General features: G+C 42.1%; 1 protein-coding gene across 1 annotated transcript in view; it reads left to right on the top strand.

Annotated features, from left to right (window-relative positions):
* Window positions 1–21,889, top strand: part of UGCG (UDP-glucose ceramide glucosyltransferase) — a 39,167-nt gene extending 17,278 nt beyond the window's left edge. Inside the window, exons 2-9 of the mRNA XM_062207750.1 lie at window positions 1,606–1,747; window positions 9,057–9,159; window positions 11,049–11,150; window positions 13,248–13,360; window positions 17,155–17,333; window positions 18,175–18,261; window positions 18,599–18,788; window positions 19,324–21,889. Of these exons, the coding sequence (XP_062063734.1) occupies window positions 1,606–1,747; window positions 9,057–9,159; window positions 11,049–11,150; window positions 13,248–13,360; window positions 17,155–17,333; window positions 18,175–18,261; window positions 18,599–18,788; window positions 19,324–19,494 (1,087 nt within the window). The 3' untranslated portion in view covers window positions 19,495–21,889. The remainder of the gene's footprint in view (window positions 1–1,605; window positions 1,748–9,056; window positions 9,160–11,048; window positions 11,151–13,247; window positions 13,361–17,154; window positions 17,334–18,174; window positions 18,262–18,598; window positions 18,789–19,323) is intronic.
* Window positions 21,890–22,405: the final 516 nt, after the last annotated feature.

Raw genomic sequence — 22,405 nt, 5'->3', positions numbered from 1 at the left:
TCAGTATTTTACAAATCATCTGTGGGAAAGGATTAGTTCTTTAAGATTTTCCAATGTGCTGTGGACTGATCTTGGTTAACTGCAGGAAAAATAAATTGCTGATCATGTGCTTGGATGTTATAGCAATGTCAAATTGCTACCTCACTTAGTGCAAAGTTTTCTCACTTTCTTCTCTTTGCAGGCCAGTAGGAAGCAACGTGTGCACCAGACCACACTTTGACTAGCACTGTTGCGGGTGGTACTTGATTATTTTTTGTGGATCAGAATTTGGTGATACTATGTTCTTCAAGCTTCTTGTTGATTTACAATTTTTCCATTCGAAGTACTGTGTTTTCTTTCTGTAGGGCTGTTTCTATAGCCTTATCTGCAGTAGGAGGTGTTTGCCACCTTTAGCTATACACGAGCCTGTGCCAACTGGTGTGATGGTGATACTGATGTACTTTGAAAAGTTAGTCAGAGGTTAATAAAATATTTTACATCTAAGGCCCATTGATCCTAGTGCTTTTAATCTTAATCTAGAAGATCTCGGTGGTTGGTTGTCACAGTATCCAGTCAGGACTGCCGACTGGCTGGCAGCAGGTATAAGCTGCTGTGGATTTCAGAGATGTTAAAAGGTGAGAACATGTGTGTCTTAGAATATCGTGCGGGTGGACCCATGGCTGTTGTCACATGGAATAAGTGGGAGCTTGCTGATGGGGAGTCCTTGGAATGCGCTTAGGAGGAGGAGGGAAGATTTTAGTGACCTCCTTTAAAAACTCCACCACTGTGCAGAATGGCACATCTTGTTGTGACAGCCGGGTGTTAACTGGGGCACATTCTCTGCTCTCTGGTTGGCAAGGCTTCCCTCGTTAGGAGCGAATGCTGTAGCACTCTCGGAATGAACCGGCAGTGAGAACCGTGGCGGATCTGTTTGTGAATTGGTGGCACTGGTGCATCTGCCAGTGTGACTGGTGGGCATTCGTCTCGGCGTTGAGACTGGGTTTTCTTCCTCTCGGCTTCCCCGTGTTCTACCCCTGCCATCTGAGCTTGTTAATTGGGGAGTCCCAGTTATCCCATTTTCTTGAGTCCCAGGCAGGCTGCTTGGCACGTCTTTCAGTTGCATGTTAGCTGGTCTGTTTGTTAGACGGAGTTCTCCAAAGCTTCTGGTTACCCTTCCACATTGTTCTGGTGCAGATAAAGATTTTATTTTACCTATTTTAAATTCTTTGGTCACTTTGAGAGGAAGGGCAGTTTATGTGTGGGCCAACAGCGTCATTCGTTTCTTCTTCAGGTATTTCTTGAATATCTGCTGTATGCTGGGCATAGAGCAGACATTCAAGAAATACCTTCTAAGCATGGAGAGGACAGCAATAAACACTAAATATAGAGTACCTCTAAGTTCCGGAGGTTAGCTCTGGAACATTCATTCTGTTTAGTTCTAGGTGGCCTACACTGGGGCTTACCTGGTTCCATTTCCCTTCATTTTCAGAGCGCCACTTAAAAAGATATCAGTTTTAGAAAAATCTTATCCTAGGCCTGAGTAATTTATGTAGAGTTCGGCACATGCTTCCCTGTGGTTTGGCACTCATATATTTAGGAATAATCTGTGTGTCGTTTGCTTTTTAGCCGATTACACCTCAACAAGAAGGCAACAGACAAGCAGCCATACAGCAAGCTCCCGGGTGTGTCTCTTCTGAAACCACTGAAAGGGGTCGATCCCAACCTAATCAACAACCTGGAAACGTTCTTCGAATTGGATTACCCCAAGGTAAGTATATTATACTCAGTGCAGGGGTGCGCCTGGGAGAATCGTCAGTTTTTCTCTCCCCCACTACACACCCACTCCATAAACACTAAGAATTTCAGCACTATAGAAGGCGAAAGTATTGACCATCTGCAGTGATGCTGGGCCGCTAACAAGCTGTAGCAGGCACAGGGCAGAAGTGGGGTTGAGGAAGGGGTGTCTACACCCCTCTACATTCACCCAAATAGAAACCCTGAGTCAACTTTCTGGACTCCGATATTCTCAAGTACCTGGTAGTTTGAATACCCAAAAAAAAACCTCATTTCAGAAGAGTTGGATCATATGTGAACCTTCGGAAGCGGAGGCAGAGGGAGAGAGTAGTGTGCAGTGCTCTGAAATGGGCTGCATGGCGGTTGGAACCAAACCTGTGTCCCCTTAAGCAACCGACTTTGAGCCAAAAATAGGTTACAGTTAGTGATAAGGTAGGGTTTTGTCTTATCTGAGTTAGGAGTTCTTTATTGTTCTGATTTTTGCTGCCTAGTTATTTTGCTCATACCACCTGTCTCCAGTCTGTACCCTGTAAGCTCCTGGTACTCAGCTGAAGAACTTCCAGTCTTTCTGGAGATGGGAGTATTCTTTTCATGGCTTCTCTTTAGTCTTCTGCCTATAGTCTCTTGGGAGAGCTTAGTCTTTTTGTTGTGACATTTGGAGCCACCTGTTCGAGACACTGCTTTTGGAGGTGGTAGATAACTTGTGAAAAGAAGATGTCTTTAAATTTCCAGCTGCTTGATTTTCAGTCAGGCGTAATTTTCCCTTGGCTGTCTCTGTCCGCTTGCATTGATTCTTGCCCCGTTGCCTCTGTGTTTTCATAACTATTTGTGCTACGTGGAGACTCTTCCGCCTTGTTTCTTTAGGAGAGTGTGGCCCAAGTAGTCAGAGGAACATCATAGAAATCTGTCCCGGGGTGACAGGTTTTCACACTCTTATATCTTTTCTTTTAGTCTTTATTTTTCTTGGTAGCACCAGAGAAAACACAAACCAGATAGCCTTAATGTAGCTCTTATTGTGTAGATATTAGTATCATTCAATTGTTTTTAAAATTTTTTTAAAGATTTATTTACTTATTTGAAAAGCAGAGTTTACAGAGAGAGAGAGAGATCTTCTATCTGCTGGTTCACTGCCCTAAATTGCCTCACTGGCCAGAGCTGGGCTGATCTGAAGCCAGGAGCCAGAAGCTTCATCCAGATCTCCCCCTTGAGTGCAGGGGCCGAAGGATTTGAGCCATCTTCCACTGCTTTCCCAGGCACAGTAGCAGGGAGCTGGATTGAAAGTGGAGCAGCCCAGGACTCGAACTCACACCCACATGGAATGCCAGTGCCACAGGTGGCAGATTTTACCAACTGTGCCACAGTGCTGGCCCCAATTCAGTTATTTTTTTAGTATTGTTTTTGTATTATCTCTTCAAACGTGTTTGAGGTAAAAAATTTATATTTCTCCCAGTTTGTATGTTTTTATGTATTAAAATATTTAAAAGATTTGACTAATATGCATGTATTATCCATTCAGTCAACTAAACATATAACTTTTAAAAATAAGATAACTGTATATAGTGGACTTTTTAAAACTGAAATGCAAAATATAGTCTTTTATAATTCAAAAAGAATGATATAAATGAAGTTAATTCTAAAACAAGGTCTGCAGTCAGAGAATCGGAAGTTTTTCAAGCCCCACATTATGTAAAAATGCAAGGAGAATTTATTTTTGTGAAAGAGTAGATTCATAAATTGTAAGTGAATCTCGGAGCGTAGTTTGGAAGCACATGTATTTATCACTGCAGAGCTGAATCTCACTCTCCTACACGCTCTCCTTTCCATCACTCTGAAGACTTGCGATGGAATTTCGATGTGACAGCACGTGTAAGAGGATAGTCCTGGGATTTAAAACAGTCAGGGAAGGTAGTACAGGCTTCGTTGTAGGAAGAATTTTTAAAAATAACCTCAGGAACATATGTGGCCATTAATGCTGAACATTTGGGCTGAATTTGTAATTGATTCCTTCTTCTGAATGAGGACCATTTTTTTCTGAATTACAATTCAGCATTATCTCTAGAGTTCTGTATTCACTGGGTTCTTTTTCCATGTAAGTCACATCAGTGAGACATGAGGTTAATTGAAGAGAAAGCTGTTTTGATACTGATGATAAAATGAGTAAAAACACGGGCAAGAGATTGTTTTTATTTTTTCATGTACAATTTTTTTTTTTCTAATTATAAAAACATTGTTAGCTGTGTGAGTAGGAAATTTGGAAAGCAGAGAAGCACATTTTTTCCCTAGGGGAATTTTTAACGTCATAACACTTTTTTGCTTTTTAAAAATCCAAGCACAGTATGTTGTGCAGTCACAGGAACCCAAGTGTGAGTGGGGTTGGGGGGGGGGGGGAGGTCTGTCACCCCCCCCCCCAGAGGCAGGAGAGACAGGTGGTCACAGTCAACATGTACATAACTGCACTTTACTCTTTGCTTCTTGGTGGGTGTGACAAATGAATCTTTTCAGATTTATTTATATTTTTGAAAGGCAGAATTACAGAGAGGGAGAGGCAGAGAGAGAGATCTTCCACCTGCTGGTTTACTCCCCAAATGACTGCAATGAACAGAGCTGGGCCCATCTGAAGCCAGGAGCTTGTTCCGGGTCTCCCACTTGGGTGCAGAGGCCCAAGCACTTAGGGCCACCCACCTCCGCCCTCCCCGATGTGTTAGTAGGAAGCTGGACTCGAAGCAAAGCAGCAGGGACTCCAGCAGGTGCTGATATGGGATGCTGCATTGCAGGTGGCACCTAATGCCCTGTACCATGCTTGCCAGCCCCAATTTTTTGATATTTTTAATTCCCTTGCTTGTTTTAGTCATTACAATGTTTGAGAAGAAAAGGAGGAAATTAGCCTGCTTAGCTTTTTTTTTTTTTAATCAATGAATCTCTTATTCTAAAGTTCATTTTCTTGAACAAAGTGCATAGAGAATAATAATAATACCTTTTTAGGTTTTAAAAATTATGAAATCAGAAAAGGTGCTGCTTTAGTTAAATTGTAATTTACTGAGGAAAAAAAATGTTTTGTGAATTTATTTTCCCCAATGCAATCTCCTTTCTTAAATCCTTATGGTGGCAAATCCTAAAACATATTAAATTGTTTTAAAAATGTTCAGAATCAGAACAGGCATTATGGCGTAGTGGGTAAAGCTGCTGCCTGCAGCGCCGACATCCCGTATGGTTGCCGGTTCAAGTCCTTCTGATCCAACTCCCTGCTAATGTGCCTGGGAAAACAAGCATGAATCTCCTGGCTCCTGGCTTCGGCCTGGCCCAGCCCCAGCTGTGGAAGATCTTAGTTTTTGTATAGCAACCTTACTAAAGATTTGTTTGATGAAAGCTAACCTTTAAGATTTATTTCTCAATTTTATGTATCCCTACTGTGCCAATTTAGAGGAATTTACTACCCCTTATATCCCATAAATGTTTCACAAAGTATTTAAAAGTTAATATTTTAAAATTTTATGTTCTTTTTTTACATTTGAAAGGCAGAGAGAGGGAAACAGAACTGAGAGACAAACAGAGATCTATCTTCAGTCTGCTGGTTCACCCTCCAGATGTATGCAACGGCCAGGGCTGGGCCAGGCCAAAGCCAGGACCAAAACTCTATCTGGGTCTCCCACATAGGTGGCGAAGACCCATGTACTTGAACCATCACTGGCTGCCTCCCAGGGTGCACACTAGCAGAAAGCTGAATCAGAAGTGGAGTAGTGGGGGGCCGGCGCTGTGGTATAGCGGATTAATGCCCTGGCCTGCAGCGCCGGCATCCCATATGGGCGCCAGTTCTAGTCCCGGCTGCTCTGCTTCCGATCCAGCTCTCCACTATGGCCTGGGAAAGCAATAGAAGATGGCCCAGGTCCTTGGGCCCCTGCACCCGCGTGGGAGATCTGGAAGAAGCTCCTGGCTCCTGGCTTCGGATCGGCGCAGCTCCAGCCGTTGCAGCCAGTTGGGGAGTGAACCATCGGATGGAAGACCTTTCTCTCTGTCTCTCCTCTCTCTGTGTAACTCTGACTTTAAATAAATAAATAAATCTTTAAAAAAAAGAAGAAGAAGAAGAAGTGAGTAGTGGGGACTCAAAGCAGACACCTGATGTGGGATGTGGGTATCCCAAGCAGTGACATTAGCTATTGTGCCAAATGCCCATCCCAAAAGGTACAGTATTTTTAATGCACATTGTATTTTTAAATATACTCATTTGTACTTATGCCGGATGTTTTAGATAGTATAAAAAAAATAAAAACCTGGGGCCAGCGCCGTGGCTCACTTGGTTAATCCTCCACCTGCGGTGCCGGCATCCCATATGAGTGCCGGGTTCTAGTCCCGGTTGCTCCTCTTCCAGTCCAGCTCTCTGCTGTCGCCCGGGAGTGCAGTGGAGGACGGCCCCAAGTGCTTGGGCCCTGCATCCGCGTGGGAGACCAGGAGAAGCACCTGGTTCCTGGCTTCAGATCTGCGCAGCTCCAGCCGTAGCGGCCATTTAGGGGTGAACCAACGGAAGGAAGACCTTTCTCTCTGTCTCTCTCTCTCACTGTCTGTCAAGTAAATATTTTTTTAAAAAAAATTTTTTAAAAAAGAACCCATTTAAAAAACAAAGCCTGAGAATTTATTTTTGTGTTAGCTGAGAAAGCCTTTAACCAGTTTAGCATTGTGTCTTGTCAGTTGACAGTTGGAGTGCTTTAACTATTTTAATTCAGAGATTCCTAGCAAACTAAATTTTGGATCAAAGTGTAAAGACAGAGGGGATTATCTGAGCTGAAAATGAAGTTTCGTGGTTGAAATCTAGTATTTCAGAGAATAGTTGTAATGCTACTTTAATTTGGTACACTTTTCAATAACGGAAGCCATTAAATGGCACCATGTGTTTTTCAGTTTGAACATTTTCTGGGATAATGTGAATTGGATTCCAAATCAAACTTCAATCTGAAGTTACATTAAAGGGGTAAAATCAGTAAAGTTAAACCTTTAAACCTTACATCTAAATAAAGGTAAAAATCTACCTGCCCTACTTATAATTTCCCTTTTTTTAAAAAAGATTTATTTATTTATTTCAAAGTCAGTTACACAGAGAGAGAAGGAGAGACAGAGGCAGAGAGAGAGGTCTTCCATCCGTTGGTTCACTCCCTAATTGGCTGCAACAGCCAGAGCTGCACCAATCTGAAGCCAGGAGCCTCTTTCGGGTCTCCCATGTGGGTACAGGGGCCCAAGCACTTGGGCCATCCTCTGCTGCTGTCCCAGGCTGTAGCAGAGAGCTGGATTGGAAGTGGAGCAGCCGGGATTCAAACCGGTGCCCATATGGGATGCCGGCACTGCAGGTGGCAGCTTTACCCCACTACACCACAGCAGCAGCCCCTGTAACTTCCCTTAACACCTTGTACTTCTCAAAGAGTTTTTGCTTTTTTCTTTCCATTGAGTACGTTTGTGGTACTAGTACTTCATAAGGTTTTCTCTCACTGGGGAATAAAAAGGCTAAGATTGTTATTTATTATGTTTTATGGAACTATATTGCTTATAAACACGTTCTTTTCCTGTATCTATTCATATGTGCAAAACAGCATACATTATCACAGTACGAGACTGTGCCATGTCTAGAGAAACAAGGAACTCAGGGCAAGCTTGGCTGAGCCATTGGCTGTAGTGGGAAAGCTAATTGTAACTTTTGCCCTTTGAGAAGTCACTTAACCTCTCTCATTGTAAGGTCACTGCCTTTTGGTGGCTCAACCGAGCTTTGAGTCACGATGAGAGGATGGCTGGCACTGTGACTTAGGATGGAGGCTGTGGGAAATTTCGAGGGTGTGGTAGGAGTGGTGCTCTTTGCAGTCTCAGATTTTAATCTGGTCCCTGCAAGCCTGGTCTCAGCCCTCCTGAGTCACACTTCGGGTCAGTCGTCAGTGGAGATAGATGCTGGATAGAACCGCAGAGAGAAAGCATAAGGAACTGAAAATGAGTGTCACCGTTTTGATTTAATTATGTCACACACATTTTTTTCCACTTGAAAATCCTTTTATTTGCTAAATCTTCCTCATTGACTATAGTCATTGTCCCTTTGTGCTTAGCCACATATTTCCTTATTGCCAATTTTTGGGGAGATAATTTGTATTAGGCAAAGAGTAATTACTGTAAACATTTTACTTCCACTTGTTACTTGTGTATGCTTGCCAATAGAAGTAAATCAAACAGGCCCTCCCATTACCTGGGTTGCTGCGTCCGTAGTTCTTTTGAATTTTTGGAACACATAGCTTTGCTGTTTTTTTCGTGGACATAATTATCCCTTCTGTGCTTGAAAATGTTCAGACAGCTTTAGGAAGAGGATTTGGTTGGAAATTTGTCTTTGAGTCAGCATGAATTTATTTCGCCATTTTGTGGGGGAAAAAAATTGCCCCTTGAATTACATACCCCACAAAATAAGAGTAACAGCTCTGTAGGTGAAGGCAAACACTTAAAAAATGCATTAGTGCTCTACATGGTAACTTCCAGGTTCAGCTCAAGATTTTCTGAACCTGGCTGTGTGTCAGAATCACCCAGAGATTCTGACTCAAAGGTCTAAGAATAGGGCCCAATTCTCTCTTTTTAAATAAATGTTCTAGGGTAATTTTTGACATAGTCAAGTGTAGAAAAATGCCTGTCTTAATTTGCTGTCAAAGACTAAACACAGCACTGGGAAAAATGAAACCCTGGGTATTTTCATGGTTGTGAGGCTAACTCCACATACTTTCCGGGATAGCAAATGTTCCATCAAATCAAAGTCCATTTCGTTTCACAGAGTTAGGCAACAAAAATTCGAGTACTACTTTGTCACTTTTATATGACCCATGTGAAAAAAAGCCTTTATAGTTTATCATGGTGGGGATTTTATGTGTCATTTGTAGCACTTCAGGAAGTACATGCGAAGTTCAGAGACCAAGCCGCTGGGGAACAGAGGGCGTGTCTGTTTTGCTTCCTTGCTGCGGTCTTTTCCTCTGCCAGGCACCTGTGAGCGTTTAGTATACCTTCGATGATGAAGGTCACGCAGGAGCCTGAGACCCTGTTTAATCCCTAGGAGGTACCGGTGTGGGCCCTGCCCGTGTCCTCTTCAGGGCAGCCACTCTGGGATCACAGCTCTGCTCATCCTGATAGTTTGCACCTGTTATGAAAACCCTCTTTTGAACTTTGTGTGTAGCATTGCTTGTTTTTCTTAGGCTTTTTCATCAGTTCATAAATGCTAACAGTGAATACTTGTTTTTTTAAGAGGTTAATTTGCATAAAATATGTTCTTTGACTAGTATGAAGTGCTCCTTTGTGTTCAAGATCATGATGATCCAGCCATTGATGTTTGCAAGAAGCTGCTTGGAAAATATCCAAATGTTGATGCTAGATTGTTTATAGGTAAGTAACAAACTCTACAGTAGCCATTTGCTTTGTATAATATTTTGCTGTGTTGAGTGTTAAGTATCAGCGATCTCTATTAAACCATAAAGTGTTAGCCACCCACTGAAGCTACTAGCATGTTTGCTTTAAGCATGTTTGCTGGAGTAAAGGGGTTTACAACCATCTGATAAAAGTTACAAAAACCAAAGTGGTTTTTGTCTATCAAGGATTAATAAAATAACACAGAAAATGACATTTATTCTCATTAGTCAATGTTTTCACTATGTGGTCTTTTCTCTGTCCCGTTGACTATGACTGGAGTAATGGAATTCACTTTTGTTATATTGCAAAGTGTGTTTTCCCAAACGCCTGTCAGCTTATTGTGAGGACCTGTAAAGGTGCATTTCCATTCATTGTTTTTTCTTTCTGTATAGGTTTAATGTGAACTTCGTATTTCACCTTACTAGGTCACTTTCTCCGTGCTCTTTTAATTACGATAGTTTCAAAATGAGTCCTATAACCTCTTTCTTACTATCAGTTTTTTTTTTTTAAAGATTTATTTGTTAATTTGAAAGGCAGAGTTACAGAGAGAGAGAGAGACAGAGAGAGAGAGAGATCTTCCATCTGCTGCTTCACTCCACAAATGGTCACAACAGCTAGTGCTGGGCCAGATTGAAATTAGGATCCAAGAGCTTCTTCCAGGTCTCCCACATGGGTGCAGGGACCCAAGTACTTGAGCCATCTTCCTTTGGTTTTCCCAAGTGCATTTGCAGGGAGCTGGATCAGAAGTGTAGCAGCCAGGACGCACACTGGTGCACGTATGGGCTGCCGGCATCACGGGCAGTGTCTTTACTCACTGTGCCATAGCACCAGCCCCATCTTAGTATCATTTTTAAATTGACAAGTGACAACATGATTTTTTCAAATATGTATACATTGTGGAATAACTAAATCAAGCTAATTAGCAAAATGTACATTAATTTACATAGTTATTAACAGTGGTCACCATTTTGTGCAGATGAATACTATATTGATTAATACTTCCTGTTTTTTTGTTTTTGTTTTTGTTTTTGTTTTTTTATTTGGAAGTCAGAGTTACCTGGGTGGGGCGGGTGTGTGTGTGTGCACGCGTGCGGAGCTCTTCCATCCACTGGTTCACTCCCCAAATGGCCAGAACAGCCAGGCTGAAGCCAGGAACCAGAAGTTCTTCTGGGTGTCCTACGTGGCTGCAGGGACCAAGCACTTGCGGCTTTCACCTGCTGTGCCACAGCACTGGCCCCTAATACTGTTACTACAAGAACTTAAGAAGTAGAAAACTGAAATAGTGGATTTTCTTTTTTTTTTTTTTCTTTTTGACAGGCAGAGTGGACAGTGAGAGAGAGAGACAGAGAGAAAAGTCTTCCTTTTGCCATTGGTTCACCCTCCAATGGCCATCGCGGTTGGCGCGCTGCAGCCGGCGCACCGCGCTGATCCGAAGCCAGGAGCCAGGTGCTTCTCCTGGTCTCCCATGCGGGTGCAGGGCCCAAGGACTTGGGCCATCCTCCACTGCACTCCCTGGCCACAGCAGAGAGTTGGCCTGGAAGAGGGGCATCCGGGACAGGACCGGTGCCCCGACCGGGACTAGAACCTGGTGTGCCGGCGCCGCAAGGCGGAGGATTAGCCTAGTGAGCCGCGGCGCCGGCCGAAATAGTGGATTTTCAAAGATAAATGTCACAATTCTTCTAAAAATGAATATTTTTTCTAAATATACTGTAGATAATATAGTAAATGTAAACAATGATGTGAAAGTGTTTGCGTAAATTATGAACTATGCATGTACTTGTTACTGTGCTCTACCATGTATCTTTGTAAATAATAGAAAATATTTTCAATGTCACATAACTCTTTCTGTACCTTTATATTTCTAGGTGGCAAAAAGGTTGGCATTAATCCTAAAATTAATAATTTAATGCCAGGATATGAAGTTGCGAAGTATGATCTTATATGGATTTGTGATAGTGGAATAAGAGGTGAGATTTTTCTTTATTTTATGAAATCTCAGAAACAATCTGAAAATGTACTTATCCTTTTTGTTGGGCTAATACATTTATTTCATGGCAGTAAGTCCAGTTTTACTTAGAAAGATTTTGATTTGATCCTTACCTAGAATGTTATGTGTATAAAGATGTTTTCATTCTGAAAATTCCAACCATTACAAAAAATACTCAAGGTCCATTCTCAATTTACACGCTTTCTCATGTGTGTCACTTTGCCGTGTGTGTGTGACACCCCTTATTTTTCTGTTGTACTGTGAATAGTGCAACACAGAGGGCCAGAAATCAACAGGTGTATATTTTAAAATCCATCCGTGGTTTTGCACTTTGGTGTTTTTAGAGAGAAGCCTTTTATATCTAGCCCCTCAGTATCTGTGGGGGATTTGTTCCAGGAACACCCTTTGGGTACCACAATCCAGGCATAGTATCTGCATGTGAGCTATGCATCCTCCTGTACTTACAATAAATACAACATGAGTGCTAGGGAAGTAGCGGTTATACTGTGTTCTCTAGGGAATAACAACAAGGAAAAGTCTCTCCTCATCCAGTAGAGGCGCAGTTTGTTTTTATGGATTTTTTTTTTTTTTTTTTTTTTTAACAGGCAGAGTGGACAGTGAGAGAGAGACAGAGAGAAAGGTCTTCCTTTTGCCATTGGTTCACCCTCCAATGGCCGCCGCGGTTGGCGCGCTGTGGCCGGCGCACCGCGCTGATCCAATGGCAGGAGCCAGGGGCTTATCCTGGTCTCCCATGGGGTGCAGGACCCAAGCACTTGGGCCATCCTCCACTGCACTCCCTGGCCACAGCAGAGAGCTGGCCTGGAAGAGGGGCAATCGGGACAGGATCGGTGCCCTGACCGGGACTAGAACCCGGTGTGCCGGCGCCGCAAGGCAGAGGATTAGCCTAGTGAGCCGCGGCGCCGGCTTGTTTTTATGGATATTTTTTTATTCGCAGTTGACTGAATCTGTAGTTGTGGAACCCAGGGACAAGGGGGATCAGCTGTACTGAAATCACAGTTTGCATTTTTGTATGGTTAAATATTTACATTTAAGAATAGTTTCAGTGTTCTGTAATATTGTGTTAAATTCTAATTACTTTAATTTTCATGGCCTCAGTGCTATTCTTTGCTGTGAGGGACTGTCCTGTTAGGAGGTCGGCAGCCCTGGCCTTGACCCCCTGGATGCCAGTAGCACCCCTTCTTCTTAGTTGTATCAACCAAAAACGTTTCCAGACACAGCCACGTGTCCTCTGTGGGCCCAACTTGCCCCTGATTGGAAATCACTAACCCAGAGTATGGGCATTTAAGGTTCAAATACAACTGTGTTTTATTTGGTAGTTCTGAAAGACTTAAAGGAAATGAAAAATACTCATTTAAAATGATATGTGTGCTGTTTGAAGATAAAGCAATGATTTCATTTTTATCAGCTTAAAATACAAATTTGAATATTAATATAAGTGAAGGACTGCTATGGATTAATCGAGGCCATTACACGGGTGTGAATTCATGGTCAGAGATTATGTCCGCTCTTCACACTTGCTGTCTTTTATTTACTGCCGTATGTTCGTTTTGTTTCCCAGTGTACAGATCTCTGCTAAATGTATCTCATTGCAGTCTCCTGAACAGTTCTGTGAGAGCAGATCGATTTTATACCCACAGAGAAGATAGAGGCTCATTTCTAGGGCTGGAGGGTAGAGAATCCAGCACAAGGCAGCACAGGCGCTGAGGTCCTTTGGCTTCTGCCCCTGAAACTTATCCCCTGGGACACAGCCTTAGTCCAGTCTGCAGGCCCTGTCCTGGGGGCAGTGTTCTCAAGGCATGTCCTGCCTCCAGTACCCAGCAGGTGTATGCTGGGCTGAACAAGTACTGAGTCAGTGAACTTAAATTATTGGAAATTTTGTGTTCTACTTGGAAAGGTGATCAAGGTTGACTTTATTAAATTCAAATATTTACAACAATAATTTTTATTAAGAACTTAATAAAAATTCATAGAATATAATTGACACTAATGAGTATTTTGCTAAAAAGATTTTTTTTTTTTTTCTCTTCCCCTCCCCACTTTTATTTTTTCATTGTAGTAATTCCAGACACACTTACCGACATGGTTAATCAAATGACAGAAAAAGTGGGTTTGGTCCACGGGCTGCCTTACGTAGCAGACAGACAGGGCTTTGCTGCCACCTTAGAACAGGTAAGTGCGGTGCTTGTAGATAATACTGGTGACGTCAGATCCCTCGTAGAATCCTCAGGTTGAGAGGAGCTGTTGTCTTCAGTGAGGAGGCTGCTGGGGCCTCGGGGCCCTCACAGCCGAGCTGGTGCACCCTGGCCGTGAACTCTGGTTTCAAATCCAGCTAGTTTTCTTCATACTTCTCTGAGAAATTTATGTTCTGTTCTACTCAGCTCAGGAATGATTTGCTTCTATGTAGGAGCAAAGTATGGAAAAGTAAAAGAAGCAAAAAAAAAAAAAAAAAAGATCCATAACCATACCAATTAGAGGAAGTTTCTGTCTTTAAAAATTAAGGTTTTTTTCTTCTTAAGTATTTATTTGAAAGAGGGACAGGGAAGGAAAGACAGGGAGAGAAACAGGGAGAGAGAGAGCTCTTCAGATGGTTCACTCCTCAGATGCCTGCAACAGCTGGTGCTGAGCTAGGCTGAAGTCAGGAGTCAGGAACTCCAACAGGGTCTCCCACGTAGGTGTCAGAAACTGCAGTACTTCAGCCATCACCTGCTGTGTTCCCAGGCGTATTAGCAGGAAGCTGGACCAGAATAGAGGTGGGACTTTCCTAGGCATTCTGGTCTGTGATGCAAGGTGCTCTAGCAGTGGCTTAACCTGCTGAGCCACAATGCTAGCCCCAGTTGTTGTTATTTATTTATTTATTTGAGAAGTAGAGCTACAGAGAGAGAGAGAGAGGGAAAGAGAGAGAAGTCTTCCATCTGCTGGTTCACTCCCCAAATGGCCGCAACAGCTGGTGCTGGGCCGATCCAGAGCCAGGACTCCCACATGGGTGCAGGGGCCCAAGGACTTGGGCCATCTTCCACTGCTTTCCCAAGTCGTAAGGAGAGAGCTGGATCAGAAGTACAGTAGCCGGGATTTGAACTGGCGCCCATATGGGATGACAGCACAAAGGCAGAGACTTAACCTACTACGCCACAGCACCGGCCCTGCCCCAGTTTTTCTTTTAACATTTTGGCACTTCGTTTTTTGTTGTTTTTTTTTTTTTTTTTTTTTCCTGTACACATTTTTTAAAAGCATAGTGGAGATATAGAACTATAAAATAAGTTTGCATCTTTTTTCACTTCATAAACTTTCACATATCATTAATAACTTTTCAGAAAAGTGATTTTTTGGGCCGCCGCGGCTCAACAGGCTAATCCTCCGCCTTGCGGCGCCGGCACACCAGGTTCTAGTCCCGGTCGGGGTGCCGGATTCTATCCCGGTTGCCCCTCTTCCAGGCCAGCTCTCTGCTGTGGCCTGGGAAGGCAGTGGAGGATGGCCCAAGTGCTTGGGCTCTGCACCCCATGGGAGACGAGGAGAAGCACCTGGCTCCTGCCTTCGGATCAGCATGATGTGCCGGCCACAGCGGCCATTGGAGGGTGAACCAACGGCAAAGGAAGACCTTTCTCTCTGTCTCTCTCTCTCTCTCACTGTCCACTCTGCCTGTCAAAATAAATAAATAAATAAAATAAAAAGTGATTTTGTTAGCTTTATCATCAATAACATGTTCCATTCTTTAACCATTCCTGTATTGTTAAACATTTGGCAAGAAGAATTTGTTTTAATCTTACCAGGGAAGAATCCCGTGGTTTCAGTCCTTAAATATAATAGCTTCCTCTTAAGTGTAGCTACGTTTATATTCTTTGGAGTTAACATTCTTATATTTGCCACAGATCTGAAGGGCTAAAGATAAATTGTGAGAATTTGAACCATGACCTCTTTAATATTGCCTGTGTATACGTGAGTTGTCCTTTACAAGAAATTGTTAGTCTTAAATTCCAGAGTGTTTTGATTAGTAAGAGAAGTGCTGGGTAGTTCCTATAAAATAAACTACTGGGGCCGGTTTGGTGACTCACTTGGTTAATCCTCCGCCTGCAGCACCGGCATCCCATATGGGCACCGGGTTCTAGTCCCGATTGCTCCTCTTCCAATCCAGCTCTCTCCTGTGGCCCGGGAGGGCAGTGGAGGATGGCCCAAGTGCTTGGGCCCCTGCACCCGCATGGGAGACCAGGAAGAAGCACCTGGCTCCTGGCTTCGGATTGGCGCAACACCAGCCATAGCGGCCATTTAGGGAGTGAACCAGCGGAAGGAAGACCTTTCTTTCTGTCTCTTTCACTGTCTATAACTCTACCTGTCAAATTGAAAAATAAATAAATAAACTACTGTGTGCTCTCATATACCACATCATATTTTCATGTTAGCAATATCCAAGTTGGTGTATATGTCAATGACAAACATTTCCCAGGATACACCCCCTCCCTTAGTGTAGATTGAACCGCTAGAAGTCACTCTGTAATCCTTAGAGCAAATGGAAACAGGCCAGAGGAATCATTCTGGTCTGAGGAGCAATCCTGAGAGCCTTCACTCAGTCCCCAGTCCCACCTCATCCTAAGCCTGTGCTTAGTACCTGTTTACGGAGTTAAGACGTGTGCTTCTGGGCTGAGAAGCTGAGTCTGGTTCAGTCCCACAAGCATCAGCGTTTTATTGGAGTCTGGGCGTGGGTCGGTAGCGAGCATCACGTGTTCTCAGTCGTCCCTGAGAAGTGTTCTGCATTTGCAGGTGTAACTCCTGCCACTGGGGAAGATCACAGCTCTTGGTTTCAGGCTAATTGGACAAGGCAGCGATGTGAAGAGTAAATAATAGACAGGGCCTATAGCTAACAGGGAGGGGAAGGCCGACTCTTTCTACCATTGATGTATCAGTTTACGTATCTCATGACTTTAATGTATATGTAGGGGAATGTCAGGAGGAGATGGGAGATAGACTTTTAGTATCTACCTAATTCATGAAAAATACATTTGACAAAGTTGGGAAAAATCTCAGTACCAGTACCTCAGGGGCAAAAGAAGTAGCAAGCCAAGAAAGGATACAAGAAAAAGAATTGAACAGGATTATCCTGAAGGTTGATATCCTATGGGTGCTGTGTGTGTGTACGTGCTTGTACTATTTATAAGTATATTAATCCAAACATGCAAATATGTGTGTTTGTATATACTTTTTCACATGAACATCCTAAAAAAGGATACGTTAAATATCTTAGGTCACGGCCGGCGCCGTGGCTTAACTGGCTAATCCTCCACCTTGCGGCACCGGCACACCGGGTTCTAGACCCGATCAGGGCGCCGGATTCTATCCCGGTTGCCCCACTTCCAGGCCAGCTCTCTGCTATGGCCCAGGAAGGCAGTGGAGGATGGCCCAAGTCCTTGGGCCCTGCACCCGCATGGGAGACCAGGAGAAGCACCTGGCTCCTGGCTCCTGGCTTCGGATCAGCGCGATGCGCCGGCCGCAGTGGCCATTGGAGGGTGAACCAACGGCAAAAAGGAAGACCTTTCTCTCTGTCTCTCTTTCTCACTATCCACTCTGCCTGTCAAAAAAAAAAAAAAAAAAAATCTTATGTCACTTAGTGATATTTTTGTCTTGTTTTTTACCTAAATTAAGTTTTATTTACATAAATCTTTGAATCTTGCAGTTTTGTAGAAAGCTATTTATTTCAGAATAGAATATGCTTTTTCCTCAAAAAGTAAATATTTGTTGGTAATGAACGAGGCTCACCCTGAACACCAGCAGTTGTTACCCTTCATAGTGATAACAAAAATATGCAACTAAATGAATTACTGACTGCTCTATGCAAACACAAATGTGTACCACTCTTTACTCGGGCAGTTTATGTAAGAATAATGGGGTATTCACTCAATCATATTTAAAGGAAATCATTGGGAAAACCACTATATAAGCACTATGCTTTTAACATAATTTTTTTTTTTTGCCAGGTATACTTTGGAACATCACATCCAAGATCTTATATCTCTGCCAATGTCACTGGCTTCAAATGTGTGACAGGAATGTCGTGTTTAATGAGAAAAGATGTGTTAGATCAAGCAGGAGGGCTTATAGCTTTTGCTCAGTACATTGCCGAAGATTACTTTATGGCCAAAGCAATAGCTGACCGGTAAGAAAACTAAAGCCATAATATCTTTAGCACCTCACTTCTGTTGGCTTATTCTTTCTCTTCTACCCAAGGATTAGGGCTTTTTTGAAATCTTATTTTGTGCTTATGCAGAAAGAATAGATTAATAGTTTTAGCAAAGCAATTCCTGTTAATTATTTATAGATTTGTACTAATGAAGCAAATGAATGTTCTGATTACTCTAACATTCTTCAAATTAATGGGTTTGAAAAGATTAAAAGGAAGCTTCTCTGTGGTTATGAATTTTCATGAGTTATAGGGTGTAAATTTCTGTGTGCTTTACAAGAGTTGAAATTGTCAATGTAGTCAGAAGCTAATGGGTGGACATTTAAAGAATATCATTTCAAAATTTGAAATTTCTCAGTAAATTACTTGATACTTTGCTAAGAAGACACCTACTGGTTTGCGTGATTACCTTAGCATTACTCTGTCCTGAAATCTCTGACTTCCAAGGAGATCATGGTTTCCTGATGTCTCCCATGATGTCATTTCTTACTGAATGTCTGCGTGCACTCACCCTTTTGGGGTTTGGGTGGTGGTAATGATCAGATTCCAAACTGTTAAGTGCAGAGCCCTCTCCAATCAATGCTTTCAGAATGAGTGCGGGTTCAGTTTCTTAAACTCTGAGGTCAGGGGTTAGTAACTCTGCTCAGCTCCTGGATGGTGCCATCAAGGGCCAATGGGATAGCCCAAAAGTCCCCGAGAAATGTGCTACTGCCAAGGTTGAGGCCAACTCTGAACACCAGCAGTTGTGGACCCTTCAGTCAGTGCCCTTGCCTGTTTTCATCATCATAGCTCATTTTACAGTTCTCTTATTTTTCAGAGGTTGGAGGTTTGCAATGTCCACTCAAGTTGCAATGCAAAACTCTGGCTCATATTCAATTTCTCAGTTCCAATCCAGAATGATCAGGTAAATCAACTCTCTTCTTTTCATACTCTGCTAAAAGCGGGGGAGGTAATGTTTACATGGTCTAACATGGTTAAAAAAAAAAAATAGGACCTCAAGGGTAGATTTTTGTTTAGTTTCCAAAGAGTTTTTGCAAGTTCTGTATTAATATAAATTTAATGTCTCAGTACATTTTCTTGGCTGTGTGAAGCTGGGTGTGTTCAAAAAGGGAAGGGTCTGGATTTTTAACTATGCTGACCCCTATTGTCTGACAGTCTGTACCTTGATTAGATTTTATAATCTGTGTTCATCAAAGTAGAGACCATACAAATGCATTTATAGACTTCTAAAACTTTTTCAGGTGGACCAAATTGCGAATCAACATGCTTCCTGCTACAATCATTTGTGAGCCAATTTCAGAATGCTTTGTGGCCAGTTTAATTATCGGATGGGCAGCCCACCATGTATTCAGATGGGATATTATGGTGTTTTTCATGTGTCATTGCCTGGCATGGTTTATATTTGACTACATTCAACTCAGGGGTGTCCAGGTATGTGGACAGGCACGAAAAGGTTGGCAGTCAGGTGGTGGAACTAAAAGCGTTTTAATTTAGAAATGGTTGAAGAAAAGTCTCTCGGAGCCATGCTTCAGCTTCCCGTTGAAGGTTCCTATCAGGCTTAAACATTGCATTCGTTAGTGGAATGTTCATGCAAAACTTAACTTGATTTGCAATTTTCAGTTGGTTATATGATCACTTTTATTAAAGTTCCCCAGAAATGATGGGAAGCAGATTAGCTCATATTCAAACCGAGAATACATTGGATGGAGGTTATTTTAATGCTTCTGATAATAATTAACATTTCATCAAATGGCATATAACACAGGGTGGTTAGATTACCTAAGGAAGCAGACTTGATTTTAAGTAATACACTTAGAAGAGTATTCTTATAGGTATAATAATAGATAGTAATACTAAATATCACAAAGCAATACTAATGTCAATCGCATACTTATATTTTTAACTGTTTTTTTTAGTCTGATAGTGAACAAATTTGATTTGTTTTTTTTTTCCCTTTAATTCCTAGGGTGGCACACTGTGTTTTTCAAAACTTGATTATGCAGTCGCTTGGTTCATCCGTGAATCCATGACGATATACATTTTTTTGTCGGCATTATGGGACCCTACGATAAGCTGGAGAACTGGTCGCTATAGGTTACGCTGTGGAGGCACAGCAGAAGAAATCCTAGACGTATAACGACAGCTCTGTGACTGTGTATAAAGGAAAAAGGAGAAGTATTATAAATTATGTTTATATAAATGCTTTTAAAAATCTACCTTCAGTAGTTTTATCACATGTATGTTTTGGTATCTGTTCTTTAATTTATTTTGCATGGCACTTGCATCTGTGAAAAAAAAAAAAAAAAAAAAAACACATCTGTAGTCTTGGCCAAATGGTACACACTTTATTTTAAGGAAGTAGAAAATCAAGAGAATTGGTTCTAGGAACCTGGGTTTGTATTTTTTGTTGTTTGTTTATTTTTTTAAATGAATACGTATACATATATATACGAATGTTCTGCAGCAAACACTATGACAGTATCTTTCAGTAGAGAAAGTTTCTTATTTGGGAGTAGGACACTCTTAGAACATTTATGAGTGGGATGGCAACAGCTTTGGGTGTTTAGAATACAGACTGGAAGGTAGTGACTTCTCACGTCTCAAGCGAATGGCCTTATGCAGTGGACAAGCCACGGAAGGTACTAACGGAGAAACTTTTTCATGCTTTATGCCTACCTCTGTTGTTGCAGAGCAAATGTAAAGTTGTAATAAGGTAGCTAGGCTTGCAAAAACAAACAGAAAACCTTTTAAAAAAATAATAATAATAATAAAAGAGCTGGAGTCTAGTATTTATATGAATCTGTGAGAGATATTTTTTTGGTCTCACTGCAATGAACCAAAAGTAGCTGAGTTTGGTTTTTAATTATAGCCATGAATTGAAGGCATCTTTTTGACCAACTCCTGTTGGTTCTGTCTTGAACCATTGTTAATCACTGTGCTGTAATTAGAATAGCTAAATCTTTCCTTCCCTGCTCCTCCCCCAGCTCACCCCAACTTTCCTCAAGTTTTTTTTCGGGGGGGCCTGGGGGTGGTTTTGTTTTAGTGTGAGTGGATGTTTTGATAGTCGTAGGAAAAATGCATTTCAGACACATTTCACACATGAGCTATTTTCTTACACAGTTTGTCTTATTGTTAATAAGAATGTACTTTCATGATACAGGTATTTAATATCTTTTCTAAGTAAGTAAATATCCTAGCCATCCAAAACTTGCAGTGGAGTCCATTGAGAGGGGACAGGATGAGTTTTACTCTTAATCAGTATCGAACTAAGTCTACTGTGTGTGTTTTTTTTTTTTTTTTTTGACTGTTATAGTTTGTCTAGTCTTATTTAAATTGGATTTTTGTATTCCAGTTTCTATGACACAATAGACTAGGTCCAAGCTAGCTGTACATGCATGCTGTGCTTCTCGTAGCCTCCCCCTCATGTCGCTGAACTTGCTTGTCAGGTTGTGCTTAACTTGTGGTGAACTGGACTTGTTTTGTTTCTTTAAAAAAAAAAAAAAAAACACACAAACATGTAAGGAAAAGTGCATAAGGCTTTCATTTAGTTTTTCCATAGTGGTCTTTCGCTCTCGCTCTGGGCTTGCATGGCGCACAGTCCCAGTGAGCGCCCCCGGCCAGGCTCCCCCTGGCACCATGGCGGCTTTCAACAAAGCTCAGCGGCTTCGCTTCCCATGGCCAAGCAATCCCGTGTAGCATATCAGCAATAACTACATATTTCTAGAAAACTTTTTCACTTCACTGAGCCAATCCGTTTAATTGTCTAACGACTAGCCCCCGTGGTTTAAATTGCAATATCTCTGTAATATGGACATACCAGGTCTACACATTATACTCAACGCTTTTCTCTGGGCCAAACTGCTTCAGGTTTTGTTTCATTTTGTTTTTTCTTTTTTGCCTTATGATGAATTTGTTCGAAGGGCATTTTCTTCATGAACAGAGGCTTGGATGCATGTTCTTTCTCTCTGTGAAATGGGCGGGATTGTTCCCGGAGGAACGTTGCACGGTGAAAACCAGTCTAGTTGTGACCCACTACGTGTTTATTTTTGTTTCTCACTATGACGTGAGTCGCGTTTTGCTGCCCATGTTTGCAATTGGTTGGTTTAATGAAGTTTGGTTGATGCCATTCCTTGCACTGCCGATGTGAAACCTTGCTTGTTACTTAGTTTTCTTGCTAACCCCAGTATGGGCAATGTGACAAAACCAAAATGGCTGGACAGACTTCTTGTGTCTTGTAAATATTAAAAAACAAATGTTTTGTGTGTTTTATGTGGTCATGGAGTATTTCCTTACAATGAAGCTTCACATATGCAGACAGAGTGATTCTTTGTTTAGCAAGTTTGAAGTGGTGATAAAATGCTAAGGAACAATACACATGCTGAAGAAAGTACCACAACAGAACTGTAGGAGTCCAAATTTAATAAACTGTCTTGAAAAAAAAAAAAAAAAAACTCTTAGAATATACCATGTTTTATTATTTAAAATCATTGTCCTAAGTTTTTTGTTGAAAAAATAAAAATTTGAATACAATCAAAACATGAGCAGTGATGTCTTTTCCTGTGTCTTTTCCTGTATATATTTATAAGTAATCTTTTCGCCATTCACATCAGAATTAATAGAAGGGTTCTATTGAGAGTTAACTTTGATGTCTTCCTTCTACCTGTGCTACAGGCAGCCCTGTAACTTAAAGTGGGGTTTTTCTACACTGCTTTTTACAATGCAGATGCCAGGGTTCTGCCCACAGAGATTCAATCATTCTGGGTGAGGCCTGGGCCTTTCTCGTTCTGCTGTGAGAACCACTGGCCCTTAAGAACATTTAGGAAAGACCCCAGTGGTCCCTCTCTCCTCTGGGCTCACAGTCTGAGTCCAGCCATTTAGACCTGACCACCCCAATGGCCAGGAAACCCCGAGAAAGCGGGGGAGGAATGGGATGGCACTGCTGCGGGAGACCTGAATGGGAGTGAAACCAAGCTGCACCCTCCTGTCCAGGGCAGGCCCTCCCAAGCTGGGGCGTTCCTAGACCTGTTCTGCCACCAGCCCACAAGGTG

The sequence above is a fragment of the Lepus europaeus genome, chromosome 12 (assembly GCF_033115175.1).
Source record: "Lepus europaeus isolate LE1 chromosome 12, mLepTim1.pri, whole genome shotgun sequence".
NCBI classification, from domain to species: domain Eukaryota; kingdom Metazoa; phylum Chordata; class Mammalia; order Lagomorpha; family Leporidae; genus Lepus; species Lepus europaeus.
This window is presented reverse-complemented; position numbering and strand designations above follow the sequence as displayed.